This window comes from Porites lutea, chromosome 9 (genome assembly GCF_958299795.1).
Source record: "Porites lutea chromosome 9, jaPorLute2.1, whole genome shotgun sequence".
Lineage (NCBI taxonomy): Eukaryota > Metazoa > Cnidaria > Anthozoa > Scleractinia > Poritidae > Porites > Porites lutea.
The window spans coordinates 14,485,634-14,503,038 of NC_133209.1; the positions used below are offsets into that span (position 1 = coordinate 14,485,634).

Below are 17,405 nucleotides of genomic sequence, written 5' to 3' on the forward strand. Positions count from 1 at the left end.
AAAGACGAGACATCGAGTCAAACTCTTTGTGCGTCTTGGACACTAAATCAAATCTACCTTTTAACATTTTAACGTTTCCTTTTGGCTCTTCATGGAATTTTTATTTAAAATTTTACGGTGCCGTTTTCTTTAAAATCCTTACCAAGGTTATTGCTGCAACGACTAATTCAGCTTAAATTCTTGTGATTAAAATTGTTTTGTTTTGTCTGGTTTTGTTCAATGCTTAGAACTGGCAAGGAACCACCTCATGTAGTTTTACTAAATTGTGACATACGAGACAATGAGCGTCCTACTCTTCAGTGAGGCGTAATGCTGATACCAACACTAAGTAAACCCCGAAAACGAAACTGCCCCTTTTGTACTCGAAATCACACAATCTGTCGATTGATTCAGATTATTGGTTAAAGTCAAGCTGCAACTCCGTCCAGGCCTCGTTAAGTTCAGCGTTGACAGCAAAGTTTGGTTTGAACAGTAGGTTGTTTTGAACGTTCTCCGGAAGTTCTTCCAGTTTTCTAACAGTGAGATCATGTTCCTGAAGCACTGAGGGATGCTGGGTACTGACGCGCTCCAGACGAACGGACCTGCGCACTGGTGTCAACACAGATTTGCCGAATGTTGCTTTGAACCTAGGGGATTTAGAAATATTATCGCGATGTCAATAGCATTCGTTTGTTGAATGTAAACTTATTGTTATAGGCATTTCCTGATCACAAAATCATCGTCTACATTGGCAAAACTAGCAGGCCCAGGATAGAAAAGGGAAGGGAAAATTCCCCTTTCGTTTGCCATGCAGGACATATCAGCCCTGTGGATAACGTTGATTAATTTATTGCTTCATGCACAACTAAAATTTTTTACGGAAACGCATAAGAAAAATCAATCTGAATATTTTAACACAATTACCTCCATAAAACCTAATTGAGTTATAACTAAATGATGGAACGGAAAAATAACTCTGGATCGTGAAAATTCAAGAGTTACAAATAACCCATTCATCCCACAGTCTGAGGGTTAGCCCTAGTAAAGGGAATAAGGGGACTACACACGACAGGGAAAAATCTTTTAAACTCGGTGGGATTCAACCCACGTGACCTCCGGATTACATCTACAGTTGCTCCACCGACTAAAGTACGATTCCTGACGGGAGCAAGCCGGGGGTAATCGAGATGGTGGATCACGGCGAGGAACGAATGGGAAAAGTACATATACAATGTTGTGCGGCCGGCGTTGCAATGTAAAACAATTGATGAAACAGACAATTAACTGTGGAGTTTATGGATTATTTGCAGAATAACAGTTTGAATTAAATTATCAGCAAGCCGGGAACAAAAACGAACTTTAAAAACGTTCTCTCATCTGAACAAGCCAAAAGAGGGGTACGTCTGAGACAAATTCCAATCATTTACCTTTTTTTCTTTAACCTGCTGTGCATCTGACGTCTTGCTTTTAGCACAATTTTAATAATGCTCACTGAGTCAGTATTATACTGCAAGCAGTCTCTTACTTTTCTTTTGGCTCGTAGTAGATCAAAAGCATGCGTAAGGGGCAAGAAGCGAAGCCGCGAGGAAACAGGACGCACTTTATTTGGGAATGCACAAATGTTACTTTAATTTCTAGCTCGCCGCATGTGGCTATGAGGAAAGAAGGATGGCTGCTCACAGTCTAACTCAGTATCATTTACCTCTTTCTGTAAGGCGTGGCTTCCGTAAGGCAGAACTTGATAATGGAAGAATTCAGTTCCTCTAAAGAAGTGTCCTTATCGTCAGTCTTAGACTCAGTTGGTGATGATGCTGGTAACCCGCACATCACATCCTTTGTCTCCTCTGGAGATTCAACACAGAAGATTGCAATAATTGTAGAACACACAACCCATTCAACACTGAATACATGCAAATACATTTTCTAATTTAAAATGAATTACTACCTTGACTACCATGTTCCTTCATGAATTTTACAAACGAGCACACGGCATCCCTGATCAAGGATTCCGGCTACAAAAAAGACAGTTAAATCAGTTACAAAAAACTCTCTTAAAAACCCGGTAAGTCAAACACCTGCCTCTGACTTAGGCGGAAATAGGTGACTGGTTAATCGTGTCTGCATACAATTTCTTTGTCTTTAACTTAACTTTCCATAAGGTGGATTCTTCTCGGTAAGTGTCCACTCATTACTTTGCAAGCAAGCACTCCATTAAGTGGATATCGTGAGAGGTCACGCGCGAGCGACACGCGGGATGAAGCGCGAGAGCGATGGTCATTCGCAGGACGCACCCTTTCCTTTCTCTCATTGAATATGGATGCAGTTCCTAACAATTCAACTTAGGAAATCAGGGCGGCATAATCGGAAAAGTGAAATCTGAAAGAACGCAAATTAATTTTTTAGTGCCTTTTTCATTACAGTCGTTTTTGTGGTTTTAAAACTGAGCCTTGTGTGGGTGGAATTAAAACAAATTTGCAAAGGTAAATAGGTCGAGCCCCTGTGGCCCATGGATTATGTTTTCCGGGAACTCTCCTTTGCGGGGCTTGAAAAGAAAAAAAACAAATGAAAGAAAAATTTTGTAAACTGAGTAATGGTATTTACAAGTGTTGTACTTGCAGAGGAGCACATAAGCCTGATGACAACTCATCAAAATAGTAACGCGTGAACAAATCAAAATGATCTGAAGGAATTTCATTGGTTTAGGAAACAGAAGTAAACACGAGCTGATTTGGTTGGTTTTGTGGATAGAGATGAATGTCAGAGGCTTTTCGTTGTTACAGCCGATACTGAGACGAACGCGACTGTTATGGATTGTTTAATAAATTACGATGAACTTCAGGGCTGTCATTTAGAGGCGGGGGCCGGGTATTTGCCCCAGCTATTATGAACGTCTTCCCCGGCTACTTTCAAAGGAAAATGAAAGAAAAATAGAACCGAAAGAAATTCCTAGCTGTTTGATTCCCCGCCTACTTGTTGTATTTACCCGGCAACTTGAAATCTTAGTGACAACCCTGATGAACGAGGGCTGTTTTATTTATTACGTTGAAGGAGACGAATGCGTTCGGCTTTTGGCTGATTTATAACGGAATACGAGGAAGGAGGCGGAAAAAGTAAGGATATAGTGAAGTAAAATACCTGGGCTTTGAAAACCAAGGCTTGTTCGTACAGGCAAACCACACGATCAAAGTCGTTTTCTTTCTGTGCAATCCTGGCGCGACACAGCCAGTAGTTAGCTATCTGCGTAGTGTGTGGACATGCTGAGTTATACAAGTCTAGTTTGGCTGCCACTTTCTCCAGGTCACATTCGCCCTTCAGTGAAGAGAACAGATGAAACTTCAAGTTAAATTGTGACTTCCGTTATGGACGATGCCGTACTTCCCCAGTCAACTTAGTTTGGTAGCATAGTTGCAGCGTTTGTTGGACTAAGAGGTAAGTCATACAAACTTAAGTGTTTACACGGTTTGTAAAACGGGGAAATATCATTCCCGTGTGGACAACACTATCGCGCGCATTGGTTTTTGCCACAGCTGGTGTAAACAGAGTCGAAACTTGCAGTTTACTGGGGCCCGGTTTTCACTTATCATCTCTGTCAAGGGTTTTATTCAATGTTCTTGCCGACAAGCCGTACACCTCACCAATGGGGGCTTATTACTGATTATTGATCGTGTTTTGACGACCGTGTTTTCCGAGAAATACGTTGCAGAATTCCAAGAGTTAAAGACTTATAAATACGATGGGCCATATATTTGCAAAATGATGTAGCAGCTCGACAGGATTTGTTTGGAAACTTAACAAAAGAGCTGGGCGTTGAAATAAGAGGTTTCAAAGACCTGTGTTACTACTCATTTTCAAAAAAAAATTGATCCGTTGTTGCAGGGTAATTCCAGGTGCCAGTTGTATAAATTTTACACTTGCCCACAAGTCGATCTTTTTTGAGCGAGCTACGAGAAAGAGCGCGAGAAAGTCGGCTTGTCTCGCCTTGTCTTCTTAAGAGTTTGAATTTAATTTGCATATTGGTGGCGCAAAAATGCTCCTTCATCGTAATGGTTCAGAGTCCACTCAAAGACTGGTAAATAGTTCTCAAACCAAGTCTACATAAATCTTTACGTCGCGGGACGTACAAGCTAAATCCAATTCAGTGCCGCTTATTCTTAAATACTGGGCCTCCATATCATACATAACCCTTTTGTCTTACCTCTTCTAACTGTTTTAAGCACTCTCGTAGATTTTCTTCAATATTTTCTCCTTGTCCAGGTGAAACGGCCGGAGACTGCTTAGCTCGTGCATAGTTACTTTCTTCATGACAATTAAAGGAAAGTCTCTTTTTCTCATGCACGTTCAGTTCTTGGACGCTTCTGGGATTCTTCACAAAAGCTGGTGTCTTGTATTTTGGTGTCTTCCTGTTGGAGGTACAGTAAAAACCCGCAACTAAGAACCTACATTTTTAGGAGTTAGCCTAAACAGGTTCTTATATAAATGGTAGTTAACAGAATTTTAAGCTATTTAGGTTCTTAAAATGGGTTCTTAATCCTGGAGAAAAAACAATTAAAACACAGCTGCAAACAAGTTGGTCATTAGCCTATACTTTTATTTTCTTCAGCTCCACCCCCCCCCCCACCCCACCCCCCCAAAAAACATTTAAGAATATATCAATTTATACATTTACATGTATTTATATGCTTTGCCGAGCTTTGGCAATCTGTTTTTTTTTTGCTTCAAATATGATTCTTGCAATGCAGCTGCAATGTACTAGTATGATTTTAGAAAATAAGAACCTGTTTTAAATTTCTTAGGCTAAATAGGTTCTTGTTTATAGGGGGTATAAATGACCAATTTTAGGCTAACAGGTTCTTAATTTTTAGGTTCTTAGTTGTGGGCTTTTACTGTATAACCATAAAAGAACATTTTATTTAATACTCTGGGCCGTAGAAAGACCATGAAAATTCTAATCGTGGTAGTGTCGCAAAAATATTGTTTTTTGACAGCTGTTTTAGCCATTATACCTTCCCCGAAGCACACACAAGACACTTAATATTTTTACCGCGGCAGCTTACACGGTTTCCCCTATGCTAGGGACCTTTAAACTGGACTACGAGCTCAGTGACTAAGAGTAACCAAATGCTTGCCTCATACCTGAACACTGATATATTACACCAATCATGATCTTATCCCATACATTATATGTGCTTGTCAGCAACAGAAAATTCAAGTATTATAGCTCCGGAGACACAACCAGCTCATATAGTAATCCCAAAACCGTTCCTACTCGTAGACAAATCTAAAGGGCGCCACTGGTTACAGACCTGAAACATGCGAAATCAACCAGCATTTCAAATAAATGATACAAATACAAAAAGTGAGCGTTTAGCTTACCCTTTTTCTGCGCGCCAGAGCTCCAATCGTTCTCTATAATTATTAGAAAAAGATATCTTGAGTAAGTTACAGGGTTCGAAAGTAACAGTCGCAAACTCGCAAAATGGGAGTGGTTTTTGGGAGTTGCGAGTCCTTAGGATATCCTCCAGCAGACATTTGCTAGTAAATATTTCTCTAGTAAAAATTTGAGAAAGAAGACACATGTTTTCGAATAATTTTCAGCTAAAATGTTAATGCAGGCATGGAATAGTACGAGACAGAGAAAGGAGGTCATTATCATCTAGTAGTCGCTGCTTTATATCGAACCTGTGCATTTTATCTGCACTAATGCACTCTGTTGTGTCAGCATTGAGAATAAGTTTCGTTTTCTTTTGGGGAGCCACTTTTTCAACTGTTTGTTTGAAGGCGTAAAAAGCTTCCTCTTTCCCGACCGATCTAGGAAAGATCTAGGTGACTCTGCTAGCAGTGGGCTAATATGAAGAACATCACACGCATGTGTAGCTTTGTGTAGCCTCAAATAAGCATCCTTTTTGACGAAGGAAACAACTGGATTCTCTTTACAGTGCTAATACTCGAACCGGAGCAGTTGGAAGAAGATTTCCCAATCACAACGGTTTTTGAAAACAACAGATTCTCAAGTTTTTTGGCAAACGGACCAATACCATTCGTGAATTTGAGGGCTGTTCCCCGAGAGGTCAGTTAAGTTTAAACGGTTTTAACGCTTCGTTTTTTGAAAAAAAGAATCGAGAATCTTTTCAGTGTTTTCAAAAAAAAGTTGTGATTCGGGGCGCTTTTCATTCAGTCAAACTTTTCGGAAATTTCGGTTCGGTAGAAAATGGAAAACGTTTCGTCGGTTGGTCTCACTTGGAAAATTCCCGGAAAAAGTGGAAAATCTAAAAAGGTGGACCCGTTTTCCCGGTTGGAACTTACCGAACGGAATTTCGTGTTCCATTTACCATGTTTACACGTTTCTCGTACTTTATACCAGTTTCAATTGTTACCAACTCGGCAGCCATCTTGGTTTCCCATCGGGTAACGGGTTCGGCGCCGTTCCGGGGTTTACGATCAAATGGAACAACCTTTTACCTATTGGAAAATCCATTTTTGTTCGCACTGAAATTTCCAGATTTTTTACCTAAATGGAAGGCGCCCTGGATAATCTTCTTCCAAGTGCCCCGGTTCGAGTAGTCTCACTGTAAGGAACTATAGGCACTCAGGAAAGTACAGTGAAAGGACTTATCCTTTCCAATAAACTGTCTCTGTTTGTTACTTGTTTGTCCCGTATTAACTGTGCACGAAGTTTGCAAGAACGAATAGTTGAACAAACGGGAAAAACAAGTGGGTCGACGAGGCGCGAATGAATCTCCATGTATTTTGTAACAATTGGTTCACATTGCCCCCCCAGTATCTATAGGACTCATAACAAGATACTATGTCTGGGAACTAGTTTCAGTCCATGGAGTTTGCACCGTATTGATATGGATAAAAATGATTAACTCTTCTCAACAACTCGGAGAAATTGAAAAACGTGGATGAAACTCAACAGTGTTTCACCAGGATAGCTATCATCAGACCATACCTCATATCAAGAGTTTTGTCTTTGTATGACTTCATGTTGTTAGATTCACCTCCACACCCCTCTGTACTGGCTTCCCTTCTTACTGTGGTCTCCTTTTTCCTGTTCATTGTATTCACTGTGGATTTTTGTGAAGACTGCAGTGCAACTTTTGATCGTTGCGTACCATATTTCCGCTGACTGCATGGGGTAACAAAGCGTGTTTTCCTGACAGTTGAGTTTGTTTGAACTCTGGATACTTGTTTTTTACTAGCGGGAGTGCAATAACTTTTGGTGTCATTTTCTCTAGGGGTTTGTAGAGTAAAACATATGGTAAATAAATATCCCTTGTAGATTTTGGGAGCTTATTGTATGCCGTTCTAAAACGCTCTGTTTTCTCGCATTTTCACTCCATAAATGCGCGAATTGATGCCTTTGTCGCTACCTCCTCATATTTCGGCTAAAGGGAATCCAAGACAGTCTTGGATTCTGGAATCCAGGTATTGGATTTTAGGTACTGTATTCCGGTACCATTCCCGGAATCCGGATTCCCTAAAGCTACGAGCAAACGGACGCAACATTGTTGACCAAAAACTCCCAACATTGTTGAAGGTTACATGTTGCGTCTGTTTTCACACCCTGTTGCCTGTTAATTGGCAAATTTTGAAACCGGTCAAACTTTTAGCCCCGAGCAAATATTTTTGGCAAACAAATACACTTTTGGCAAACAAGTCCCAACATTTTTGGTAGTTGTTGCTTCCGTTTGCTTGAGCTTTACATGGGGTGGATAATCTGTTTCTTTTAGTTGCATTGAAGGCTACTGTAGCTAATATCAAGGGATTTCCTTTATTAATCAGCAGTTTGAAATTTCATCCCATCAGGGACGAATGAACTTTAGCGTTAGCAAATAAATTTTAGAGACGGCAAATAAGTTTTAGCGATAGAGAAAGACTTATAGCAATAGCGAATGAACTGTTGAGATTGCGAATGGGTTACTATACACGACAGCGAAAATATTTAAGCGATAGCGAATGAGTTTTAGCGACATCAAATAAGTTTTAAACCTTGTGCAAACGGACGTAACATGGTTAGATTTTACATGTTGCGTCCGTTTGCACTTCCTGTTGCATTTTGTTGTGTGTTGTTGCGTAAAGTTTGAAAGCACTCAAACTTTTAGCTACAACAACTTCCAACAATGTTGTGTCCGTTTGCATGGGGCTTTAGCGACAGCATATGAATTTTAGTGATAACTAGCATGAATGACTTTCAGCGACAGCGAATGTACCCTTTGGCGACATGGAATTTACCGACAACGAATAAAAATTAAAGATCCGGACAACTACCCGTTAGGAATTGAGTGTCATGATGAGCAGTAAGGCTAGTCTGTTTTCTAGATTCAATAAATGACACATGACCTGCTCCCTGGCTACTCGAGACGAGTATGTTCGTTGAATTATGCACCTATCAATGTAAACCCCGTGGGGGGGGGGGGGGGGGAGTGCGGGCAAGGGGTGGGGATTTGACAAATTTTAAAATTTTTTGATCAAATTCCCCAGGGTGGGAAACGAAAGGTCAGTCAAAAGTGTCAAAAAAGCCCCCACCCCAGGGGAAAAATCTAAACAAACAATACTATAATACTATATAAAACGAATAAAAGATCATTTCAAAAGTACGTTCTTACTACTTTTATTTAAGGTTAAACGTAAGTTCCGTTAAATTACTAGCTGTAATTAAGTATTTCTCTCTCCTCTAGCATCTCTTATTTTGAACAACATAATCGCTCCAGGAAGATTGACCGTGCTATTATATTTATAATGAAACGTAAAATGTGTTATAACATCTGCTCAACATGTCGGAACAGGTCGGATCAGTGTCTTGTAAAAAATCCTCTGACTTTCATGGTAAAATTCGATTTCAATCGAGGTTTACAATCAGATGGGAACTTGAAGATAAAAAATTTCTCAAAATAGACATTATCTGTTTAGATGACAGTGTAAAGTATCGGATTATGGCGATTAAAACAAATGAAAACTTCATACCATTCTCCAACAGCGTGACTTTCACAAAGCCTCGAGGGACGGACTTGGTAGCCGCTTCTGAATTGATACCAGGCTTCTATCGGTCAAAGTCAAATGTCCCGACCCCGGGGTTCACCTAAAAGACCCCGGGGTCGCTTCGCACGATCAATTCAGATTGATCCGGTGAAAAGGCTCACGGAAAATGCGTCTTTTCAAGAACACTCCACAAGGTGGAAGTCTTTAAAAAAAAGGGCCTTTTCATTTAACTGTGGGCGGCCGAAAATGGAGGTTTTCGATTATCATAAATACTTCTATCATTATGCATGCTCTTTAAAAATGGAATCGTAATATGAAAATAGGCAACCGTGGTAACCTTGGTGGTAATCAATTGAAGTCAAATCTGACTACTTGTGAGGGAACTCAGATTAATACATGTAATTTAATCAATTAATTCTCACTTACAGTTTTTGGTAATGTTTTGTATTTTCTTTACTATCCGACTTTCTCTGAACTTTTGTTAACTGTTGTCTTTGCTTCTCCGCAGGCTTGTCCTGGCTGCTTTTTCTGAATTACAGGTAAATTAAAGAGACAAATCGTGAATTATCGAAATCATTTGTAACTTATTAAAAGGGTACTTACATGTAAATTTTACTGTAAAAAGGGCTTTCTATTGTCCAACATCACTTCTACAAAAAGCATGATTAGATACAAACAAAGGCACTATGGTCTCACAGATTATGCGGGCAAAAATTTGAGTATACATGAAATATGTACATATCTGGAGCATCATGCATAATGCCAGCTCAATACTAATGTTATTAACCAGGGTAAAAAATTATGTCTGCAACACAGGCTAATCCCAGAGTGAACTAGTTTATTTGCTGATTTTTCATCAAGCTTTAATACCACCACACAATAACGGAGTATTTTTACGAAACAAGAAGAAAAAAATTAATTTTTATTGCAATTTGAAAGTCCCTTGATTTATTGATTTACTGCAACTGTTTCCTTAGGTGAAGGGCCAAAGGTGTAGCTTTTGTGGAGAAATAATATTATTACTCTAGGGTGGGGGGATTTGCTCAAGGATTCCTTGGGGTCAACCCCCCCATAATGGGGTGAGACAAGCAAAAAGTTGCCCTTAGCAGGCAAAAAGTGAGTGCCATTTGCCCAAAGCTAAGGATAAGTTGAAATTAAACTTTTCTTTGAGCCCTGGTTTTTCTCAATGGAAAACTATTTGGTCAGTTTACCTACATCAATAATCAAGTGACCTGTAATCATAAAAAACCTGCACTTTGACATAGTCATTATGTCAGGCTTCCAAATTAAAAAGAAAGGGAAACATGCCATTTTTCCCCTGCATAATTTTTAAGGCACAATATGGCTACAACCAAGCATAGTTTTGAGTACAATTCAAGATGACACCAAAAAGCAAATATATTACTCTGTTTCATGAGCACAATCCATCGAACCTAGTACATGCAGTTGAAACTTCTTTAGCAGGACACAGCAGGAAAGTGCCTGATTTATTGCAGGAAACAATAACTAAGCGTCCATCCAGGAGGTGTCCACTTTAAAAGCGGATGTTCAGGCCATATACATTTCAAATTTATGACAAATTGATTTACTCACCTCTTTTCAGTTCTCCACAATTTAAGCCTCTCACTGAAAGCGTGGAAAATGGAAACTTGTTACACAAACAATTCATGAAAAAATATTCAAGAATTTTGCTTGCAGTTGGTGAATTGAATTTGACCAACATTAAAGTCTTTTTTTAAGGTGCAGCAAGTGTCACAAAAATTGAAAAAAGAGAACAATAGTGATAAATGATACACACCTCATGCTTAGAGTTTTGTCCCTGTCCTGTTTTGTACCAGCATCTCCAAGTGCAGTATTATTCTCTAGGCTTTGGTTAGTGAGGGGAGCTTTTTTCTGTTGAGTAAAAATTGTTTATTTTCACCTTTTTGGACAACTAAGGCCTTCTGACTCCACTGATTGATCACCAATTCTATTATGTCCTGTTTGCGCATTAAAAATACGAAAATCTTGTAAAATTGTGATCCTAATATAATGATAATAATTAAGATGATAATAAGAATAATGATAACAATAATGCTAATACTACTGTTATAATAACATCTATCTAAAAGAATGCAAAGACTTTAAGGCCTGTTTCAAATGCTGTGCTACTGCTGTGCTGAACTCAATTGATCAAATTAAATTTGACTTTAGCATGGCAGTAGCACGACGTTTGAAACCAAGTTGTGCTACTACCGTGTAGCATGGCAAGCCTTGCAGGGCTACACGGTAGTAGCTCGACTTGGTTTCAAACGTGCTATAACTGCTGTGCCCTGTGCCAAACTCAATTCATAAATTATAAATACATGAGAATACATTTAAAAGTTTGCTAAACCGTTTCTTTATTTTTGTGTTTTGTTTTTGGCAATAGCCGTTCTATTCAACTGCATTAAAATCAATGTCTGAAACCAAGTCATGCCAGTGTCATGCTGCAGTCGAGCTAGCTTAGCACGGCAGTAGCACAACGTTTGAAACAGTCCTTAAGCCTGCCTGACATTTATGGGCATGTACAGTTGCCAGCTGTCCTTGGCATTGCGTATTATCTTGCAAAAAGTGTTATGTCTCTATGCAGTGGGAGGCTGCTGAAACATGGCGGAGAAGACCTAGAAAAATGCCTGAGAACTGGAGAGAATCAAGCAATAATAATAATAATAATAATAATAATAATAATAATAATAATAATAATAATAACAATAATAATGATAATAATGATGATGATGATGATGATAATGATAATGATCTGATTATGATAATGATGATAGTATAAACTGCAAAAATTTATCACATTCTTGACACCAAGAGTTGGTCAAAACCCTCACACTCTTTTACACTGGTGAATTTTCTTCTCACATTTGATCTACATTCAGTTCAAAATTGACCAAAATTCCCTACCAGGGGCTGGCAACGATGATCAAGGTCCACACCTCAGCCCATACCTTGTTTCCTTCAGGCATAACAAGATGAATTAATATTATTCTCTTTAGAACACACATACCGGTAATTACTGGTATACTATAATACCTTAAGTTGTGAACTGGACTGTGATCCTTTTATAATCCTAATGCAATACCAAAAAATAATACAAAGAAAGTGTGAGAGACATCAATATTTAAACCTTATGAAAAACACAGGCTATTGCTGCAGTCTGTTGCTGGCCCACAAGCATAATACAAATAATGACATGTTTTAACTTCTTTAAAAGCAAATTTAAACCAAACAAAGCTGGATAAGCTTTCAACTGCTAGTAGGATTAGCTTAAGCTGACGTTGCATTGAATGTCTTCAAGCTTCTTCACAATGTGCACTTTACAATTTAATTTCGTCGCTTCTAATTTTACAAATCTTGCAGGTATCAAAGCCTAACCAGGGAGACAAAAAAGTAATAAGTATATGTAAGCTAGCAGGATCCATTCCTCACCTTTCCTTTCCTTTCTTGTTCTTCTCATTGATGTTTAACAAAACAGCTGATCGTGATCGGTTGTAAACAGACGAGGAATTGACAACTGCTGACCTCCTTCCAGTCATTCGACGCCATCTTTCAAGTTTCTCGCGCATAAGTTCTGAGGTGAAAACAGAAATGGGAATACTGTAAACGTCTCGGTGTCTTAATTAAATAAATGTCAATGAAAAGTGGACGAAGGAACACTACCAGTTGAATGAACTTCTCCAATCGAAGGAGTAAAGCTTTTTCTACTGTCCGCCATTTTTCGAACGGATGACGCCGTTTCTTGGGCGTCGCTGATTGGTTATTAGATAAAATCTGCAAATCGATCATCAAAGCCAGCGGAAAGCATGTCAAGCAAATCGTGATGGCGGAGGTAGTTGTTGAAAAATGCGATTTCCTAGCTCTAAAATTAATACATTCTTTGCTCGATAATGCCCTCAAGTGCCCTAACCAACATCAGAATGTGGTCAAAGAACTTCTTCATGTCCTCAAAGAAACGGATATTACTTTAAAGTGCTTGCGGACTACACTGGCATTTCACAAATCTTTGCGACCTGCTGCTGTTTTTATCCTAGAACGAAGACTCTTGGCAAGTGGTATTTTGCATGAAGGGAACATGGCTAAACCATGCTTATCATCTCTGTTGTCTCGGATTTTGTTTGGATTGGTGTCTGCTTCATCCACGGAATGCGCTGACTATTGTGCGAGTGTCTGGATAGAGAGGTACTTAGAGCCCCATGCAAACGGTCGCAACATATAGGCCAGCAAATCCCAACATTGTTGGATGTTACATGTTGAGTCCGTTTGCACACCCTGTTGCATGCTGTTGTGCAAAGTTTGAAACTGGTGAAACGTTTAGCTACGTGCAAAGCCGCCAGTCTCAGTGTAGAGTATGGCAGGTGCACGCGCGAGTTTTTTTAAAAATATATAAGAAATAAGGGCCTAAAAACGGCCTTGCACGCGCGAGATCTGGTCGAGTTCTGCCATACTCTGCAGATGGGTACAAAGGGATGGTCCAACAATGTTGGGAGTTTATGCGTCCGTTTGCATGTTACGGTCCACGTTACTAGCTTAAGATTTTAATGGGAATCTTGTGACAAAGGGTATCCAGTCACTTCGTTCCATGGTCAGATAGTTCTAAGCCAGATTGTTCCACTTAGTAGTCAGATCTTTCCATGATACAGTCAGAACTTTTCACGCATCTTTAAGCCACAAGCAGAAATAAGGACGTTACTCATGTGTATTCCTCGTTCTTTAAGCTAAGAAGCCAAAAGAAATGCGCTTCTCATCGAGTTTTACACTGAAACAGTCAGGTTTATGGTCTTTTTGCTACAAAGTCATTTTGCTGCATCATAAAGTCGATTTGCTGCAACCAACTTTTTCTTTAGTACCCTTTTAAAACAATTTAGAATGAACTAAGAGAATGGTACAGTCGGGTGACCCTAGGTCCTCGAAACTTATTCTGTTTGTAGTATTAAAACAATTAATGTGCTGAGACTCACATGTGAGATTTTTTACAATACAATGCTCTAAGCTCAACTTTTTTCAAAGTCGCCTTTTGGCAACCTAAAATTATAAAATGGTCACCAGACATGAAATATCAGTTGTCAGAAAAAAGGGACATATTGTGCAACACTACATGAATGTTTGAAAGAATCAAAATGGAACCCCCCACCATCGCAATCGAATTTGGAGGTGGACACGACATCTCAAGGCTTAATACCTAGAAAGCCAGGTTTAAATTAGGCAAATGTGACTAACGGCTTTCTATTAAACAGGTGAAAGGCACGGCTTCCGAACAGGTTGCAAACGGCTCATTCTTCTGTTTGAACGGGGTCATTAAACGGCTGAACGGGTTTTTAAGTTTTTTGAACAGCTAACACAAATGTGCGAAGGCTCACTCACCCTGTTTGAAGGGGTTCTTCGAATGACTGAAGAGGTTATAAAGTTTTTCGAACGGGTAACACAAATGGGCGAACTGCTTACTTACCCATTTGAAACGGCTCATCAAAATTTCCAAACGGGTTCCTAAAATGACTGAATGGCTTACTCTGACAATTATCTCTCAACCACAGTTAAAACAGGCCAACCAGTTTTTCCTGGAATGAAACTTCTATTGCATTGCATCAACAATAACTACTGTTTCCGAACACTCATCTCTATTTGGGACTGTAATTTTTCCAAAAACTACATTGGGAAAACCCCGTACATAAATGCAGATTTTGGTTGAAAGTTTGTGTGATGGATGATTGTAGACATTTTCAATACTAGAGAGGCTCAGTTATTTAGGTCGTTTCAATATAAACAAATCAAAACTTAAAAATGAGAAATGTGGAACTTGTTCTCTTGATTCTCAAAGAAAAATTAAAGGAGTTTCATTGAAGTGCAAATGAAGTGTTTACATCGAAGTTCGCATAGCGGTAATTCACATAATTCTGTGTGCGCTAGCTAAATGTGGGATTAGAGTGATTAATTGAACTGTGAATTAGATACTAAAGACCAGTGCAAAATAACAAGAGATATTTACTTTGTAGCAGTTTTAACGTGCAGAGAGCAGAACTATTGAAGAGCTTCATTTGGAATGCGTTCCTCTGGATTTCAAGTGACAAGGACGATTGAAGGAACTGTTTGGGTTTGAAATTTGCAATTTTGGGATTTTTTTGAGAAGGAAAATTTTGGCAAATACTCTTTGGGGAGCTTGATTCAAGTAGGGATGTTTTTGGATATTCAAAACTAATGTTTCTATTTTTTGTATTACATCATTTAATGCTTTCTGGAAATTTTATGGCTACCTACGAAATTCGGCATGGGATTTTTTGGTGGGTTAAATTTTGGCGCGCATGCTTGGAATTGACTAAGCCATAAAATCATACTGATATTCATAAAGTAAAGATCAATACAACCAAACAGTTAAATGTAGTCATGAAAATATGAGCATAAGATCAAATTTTGTAGGCAGCAATATTGACCAGCATTAGCATTTTTTGTCCCAAATCCAGGCTGAATGTGCTCTACTTTGGGTAACTTTACACTATGGTTAATCTGACATTATTTGTGGAGGAGTGGGCAGCACTTCCTGAATGGTGCCTGTTTAAATGGATTGTGTAAATGATGTGTTTGTTGGCCTGGTGCCTGTAATTCAGCAGAAACTACTGATTACTGTGTCTTCTTGTTGGGGCATGTAAAGCGATGTCCAGGGGCCTCTACCTTTGCACAGCTAGCCCATTGATGGAATTACCCCTCCCCACCCCCCATGGCTAATAAATCAATGTCTCCCAGTTATTAGCCTCCACACCAACTGAACAAGAATCCTGTAATAATGATAGGAATTTCAAAAAAAGGGGGAAGCGATGGGGATTCATGCAAGTTCCAGTGGTTAAACGAAGCCTGGTGGCCATCACAAGATGCTGTACAAAGCACATGGAGCTGATGCAAGCAGGCTGACCTTGAGCCCCCTGAAACACTTGTAGGAGACTGCTACATGAGGGAAATATGCTCACTTTAGTTTAATAAATCAAAAAGCAATTTATATAGCCTACTTAAATATTCACATTGCCACATTAGTGTTTTGTAACACTAATGTTCATAACAAATACAACCGTTTACGCAATGGCACTCGTCACACCTGCCTGTACCACCAAACTGACCAGTGACCGACAACACAAGATGGTGCTCCTTGTTGTTACCTGCAGTAAATTTTACTTAACTGCATTAAGTTGCAATACTATGCCTAAAATCTTTGCTTTTGGACAAAGACATTTTCATTTTGTTTTCAGAGTGGAGGATCAGCAAAGGAGGAAACAGACCAAGATCAAGGTTGAACTACCGAATCCTATGGACTTTATAAACAAAAATGACCTGGCGTCAGCCTCTCTTTATGAATTAACTACAGAGCAACGGCACACCTTATTGCTGGAATGTACAGAACTCCTGGACATAATTCCTCATCAGTTTTACTCCAGGGTTATAGTAGGATTGTTCTGTTTTGTCAGGTTGTATGAATCATACTTAAACAAAGAAAATGAGTACGGTTGTTTTGCTGAAATTGAAGACTGGACAGACATGTGGATTCGCTTGTTAGCCTCAAGTCTTCTTGGAAAATTCTCTGGTGCTCAACAGGAAACCCAAACTCAAAGAAACTTTACAACTGACTTTATTCCACCAGTTCACCACATTCTTTGTGGATTAATGGTTGCTACAGACTCTTTCAAGCTGCTGAAATCCTACTCTATTACTCACAGAAAGGTTTTGAAGGGATTAGATCGGTTGATATTAAATAGCTCTGGATTTACCTCTCTTTGGCTTAAAACTATGAAATTTTATTTTGAATAGAAAGAAAAAGACATAATATTAAAAGTTTCCTTTGTCTTTAAAGTTGTTTGTTTCGCAAATAGTTTTAAATGCAGCGGGTGAACTGGACAATGCAATTTCCCTTGGGAGTTTGTTCCATTTTGAAATTGTCTTTGGATAGAAGAAATAGTTATAATAATCCCTTGTGGCAATCGTCTGCTTGCAAGCATAGGTCAATTGTACTCAACTCGCTCAAAAGAGTCCTGGTTATAGTTTACTATCTTCGTTGAAGACAAGCCATCCTCGGAGACCCAGGGGCAGTTAGTCGGGTCGATAAAATGTCCGTGGTGAAAGTTTACTGTAAGATCGAGCTTGTCTCGATCTTATAGTAAACTTTCACCACGGACATTTTATCGACCCGACTAACTGCCCCTGCATGGGTCTCCGAGGATGAAGACAAGCCTATTTCGCATTTTATATACAGTATTAATAAACATGCTATGCGTGTTCGCATACTTTCTAGTGTCTTCCATTACAGGGCTGAAAGTATTTCGTTGACACTATCTAGAGTCGCGAGTCGAAGCTATTGATGACTCAGCGTGCAGCTCTTCTTTTGACCATCTCAACGATGTTGTTATTTTTGGCAGTATCTGGATCCTATACAGTTGAAA

The 17,405-nt window shown here is 39.2% G+C and overlaps 2 protein-coding genes across 2 annotated transcripts; one reads left to right on the top strand and one right to left on the bottom strand.

The window, feature by feature from the left end:
- Positions 1-209: 209 nt before the first annotated feature.
- LOC140948919 (uncharacterized) lies at positions 210-12,730 on the bottom strand. Its single transcript, XM_073398185.1, has 12 exons — positions 12,649-12,730; positions 12,418-12,559; positions 10,760-10,867; positions 10,555-10,587; positions 9,388-9,489; positions 6,932-7,213; positions 5,353-5,385; positions 4,175-4,379; positions 3,115-3,288; positions 1,925-1,991; positions 1,682-1,823; positions 210-626 (listed from the first exon to the last, which is right to left on the bottom strand). The coding sequence occupies exons 1-12, from the start codon at positions 12,701-12,703 to the stop codon at positions 395-397; spliced, it is 1,575 nt and encodes a 524-aa protein (XP_073254286.1). The 5' UTR covers positions 12,704-12,730; the 3' UTR covers positions 210-394.
- Positions 12,731-12,808: 78 nt separating this feature from the next.
- LOC140948920 (uncharacterized) lies at positions 12,809-16,976 on the top strand. The gene is made up of 2 exons (XM_073398186.1): positions 12,809-13,167; positions 16,221-16,976. Exons 1-2 carry the CDS (start codon positions 12,809-12,811, stop codon positions 16,774-16,776), a joined length of 915 nt encoding a protein of 304 aa, XP_073254287.1. The 3' UTR covers positions 16,777-16,976.
- The last annotated feature ends 429 nt before the right edge of the window (positions 16,977-17,405 follow it).

Bases quoted from the DNA above. Each gene is read 5' to 3' on its own strand.
- LOC140948919 (XM_073398185.1), bottom strand. From the start codon at position 12,703: ATGGCGGACAGTAGAAAAAGCTTTACTCCTTCGATTGGAGAAGTTCAT. The intron at 10,868-12,417 runs GTGAGGAATGGA...AAAATAAACAAT, and splicing joins AACAAGAAAGGAAAGGAAAG to TTTTACTCAACAGAAAAAAG. The intron at 4,380-5,352 runs GTAAGCTAAACG...TACCTCCAACAG, and splicing joins CTCTGGCGCGCAGAAAAAGG to GAAGACACCAAAATACAAGA.
- LOC140948920 (XM_073398186.1), top strand. From the start codon at position 12,809: ATGGCGGAGGTAGTTGTTGAAAAATGCGATTTCCTAGCTCTAAAATTA. The intron at 13,168-16,220 runs GTACTTAGAGCC...TTTTGTTTTCAG, and splicing joins GCGAGTGTCTGGATAGAGAG to AGTGGAGGATCAGCAAAGGA.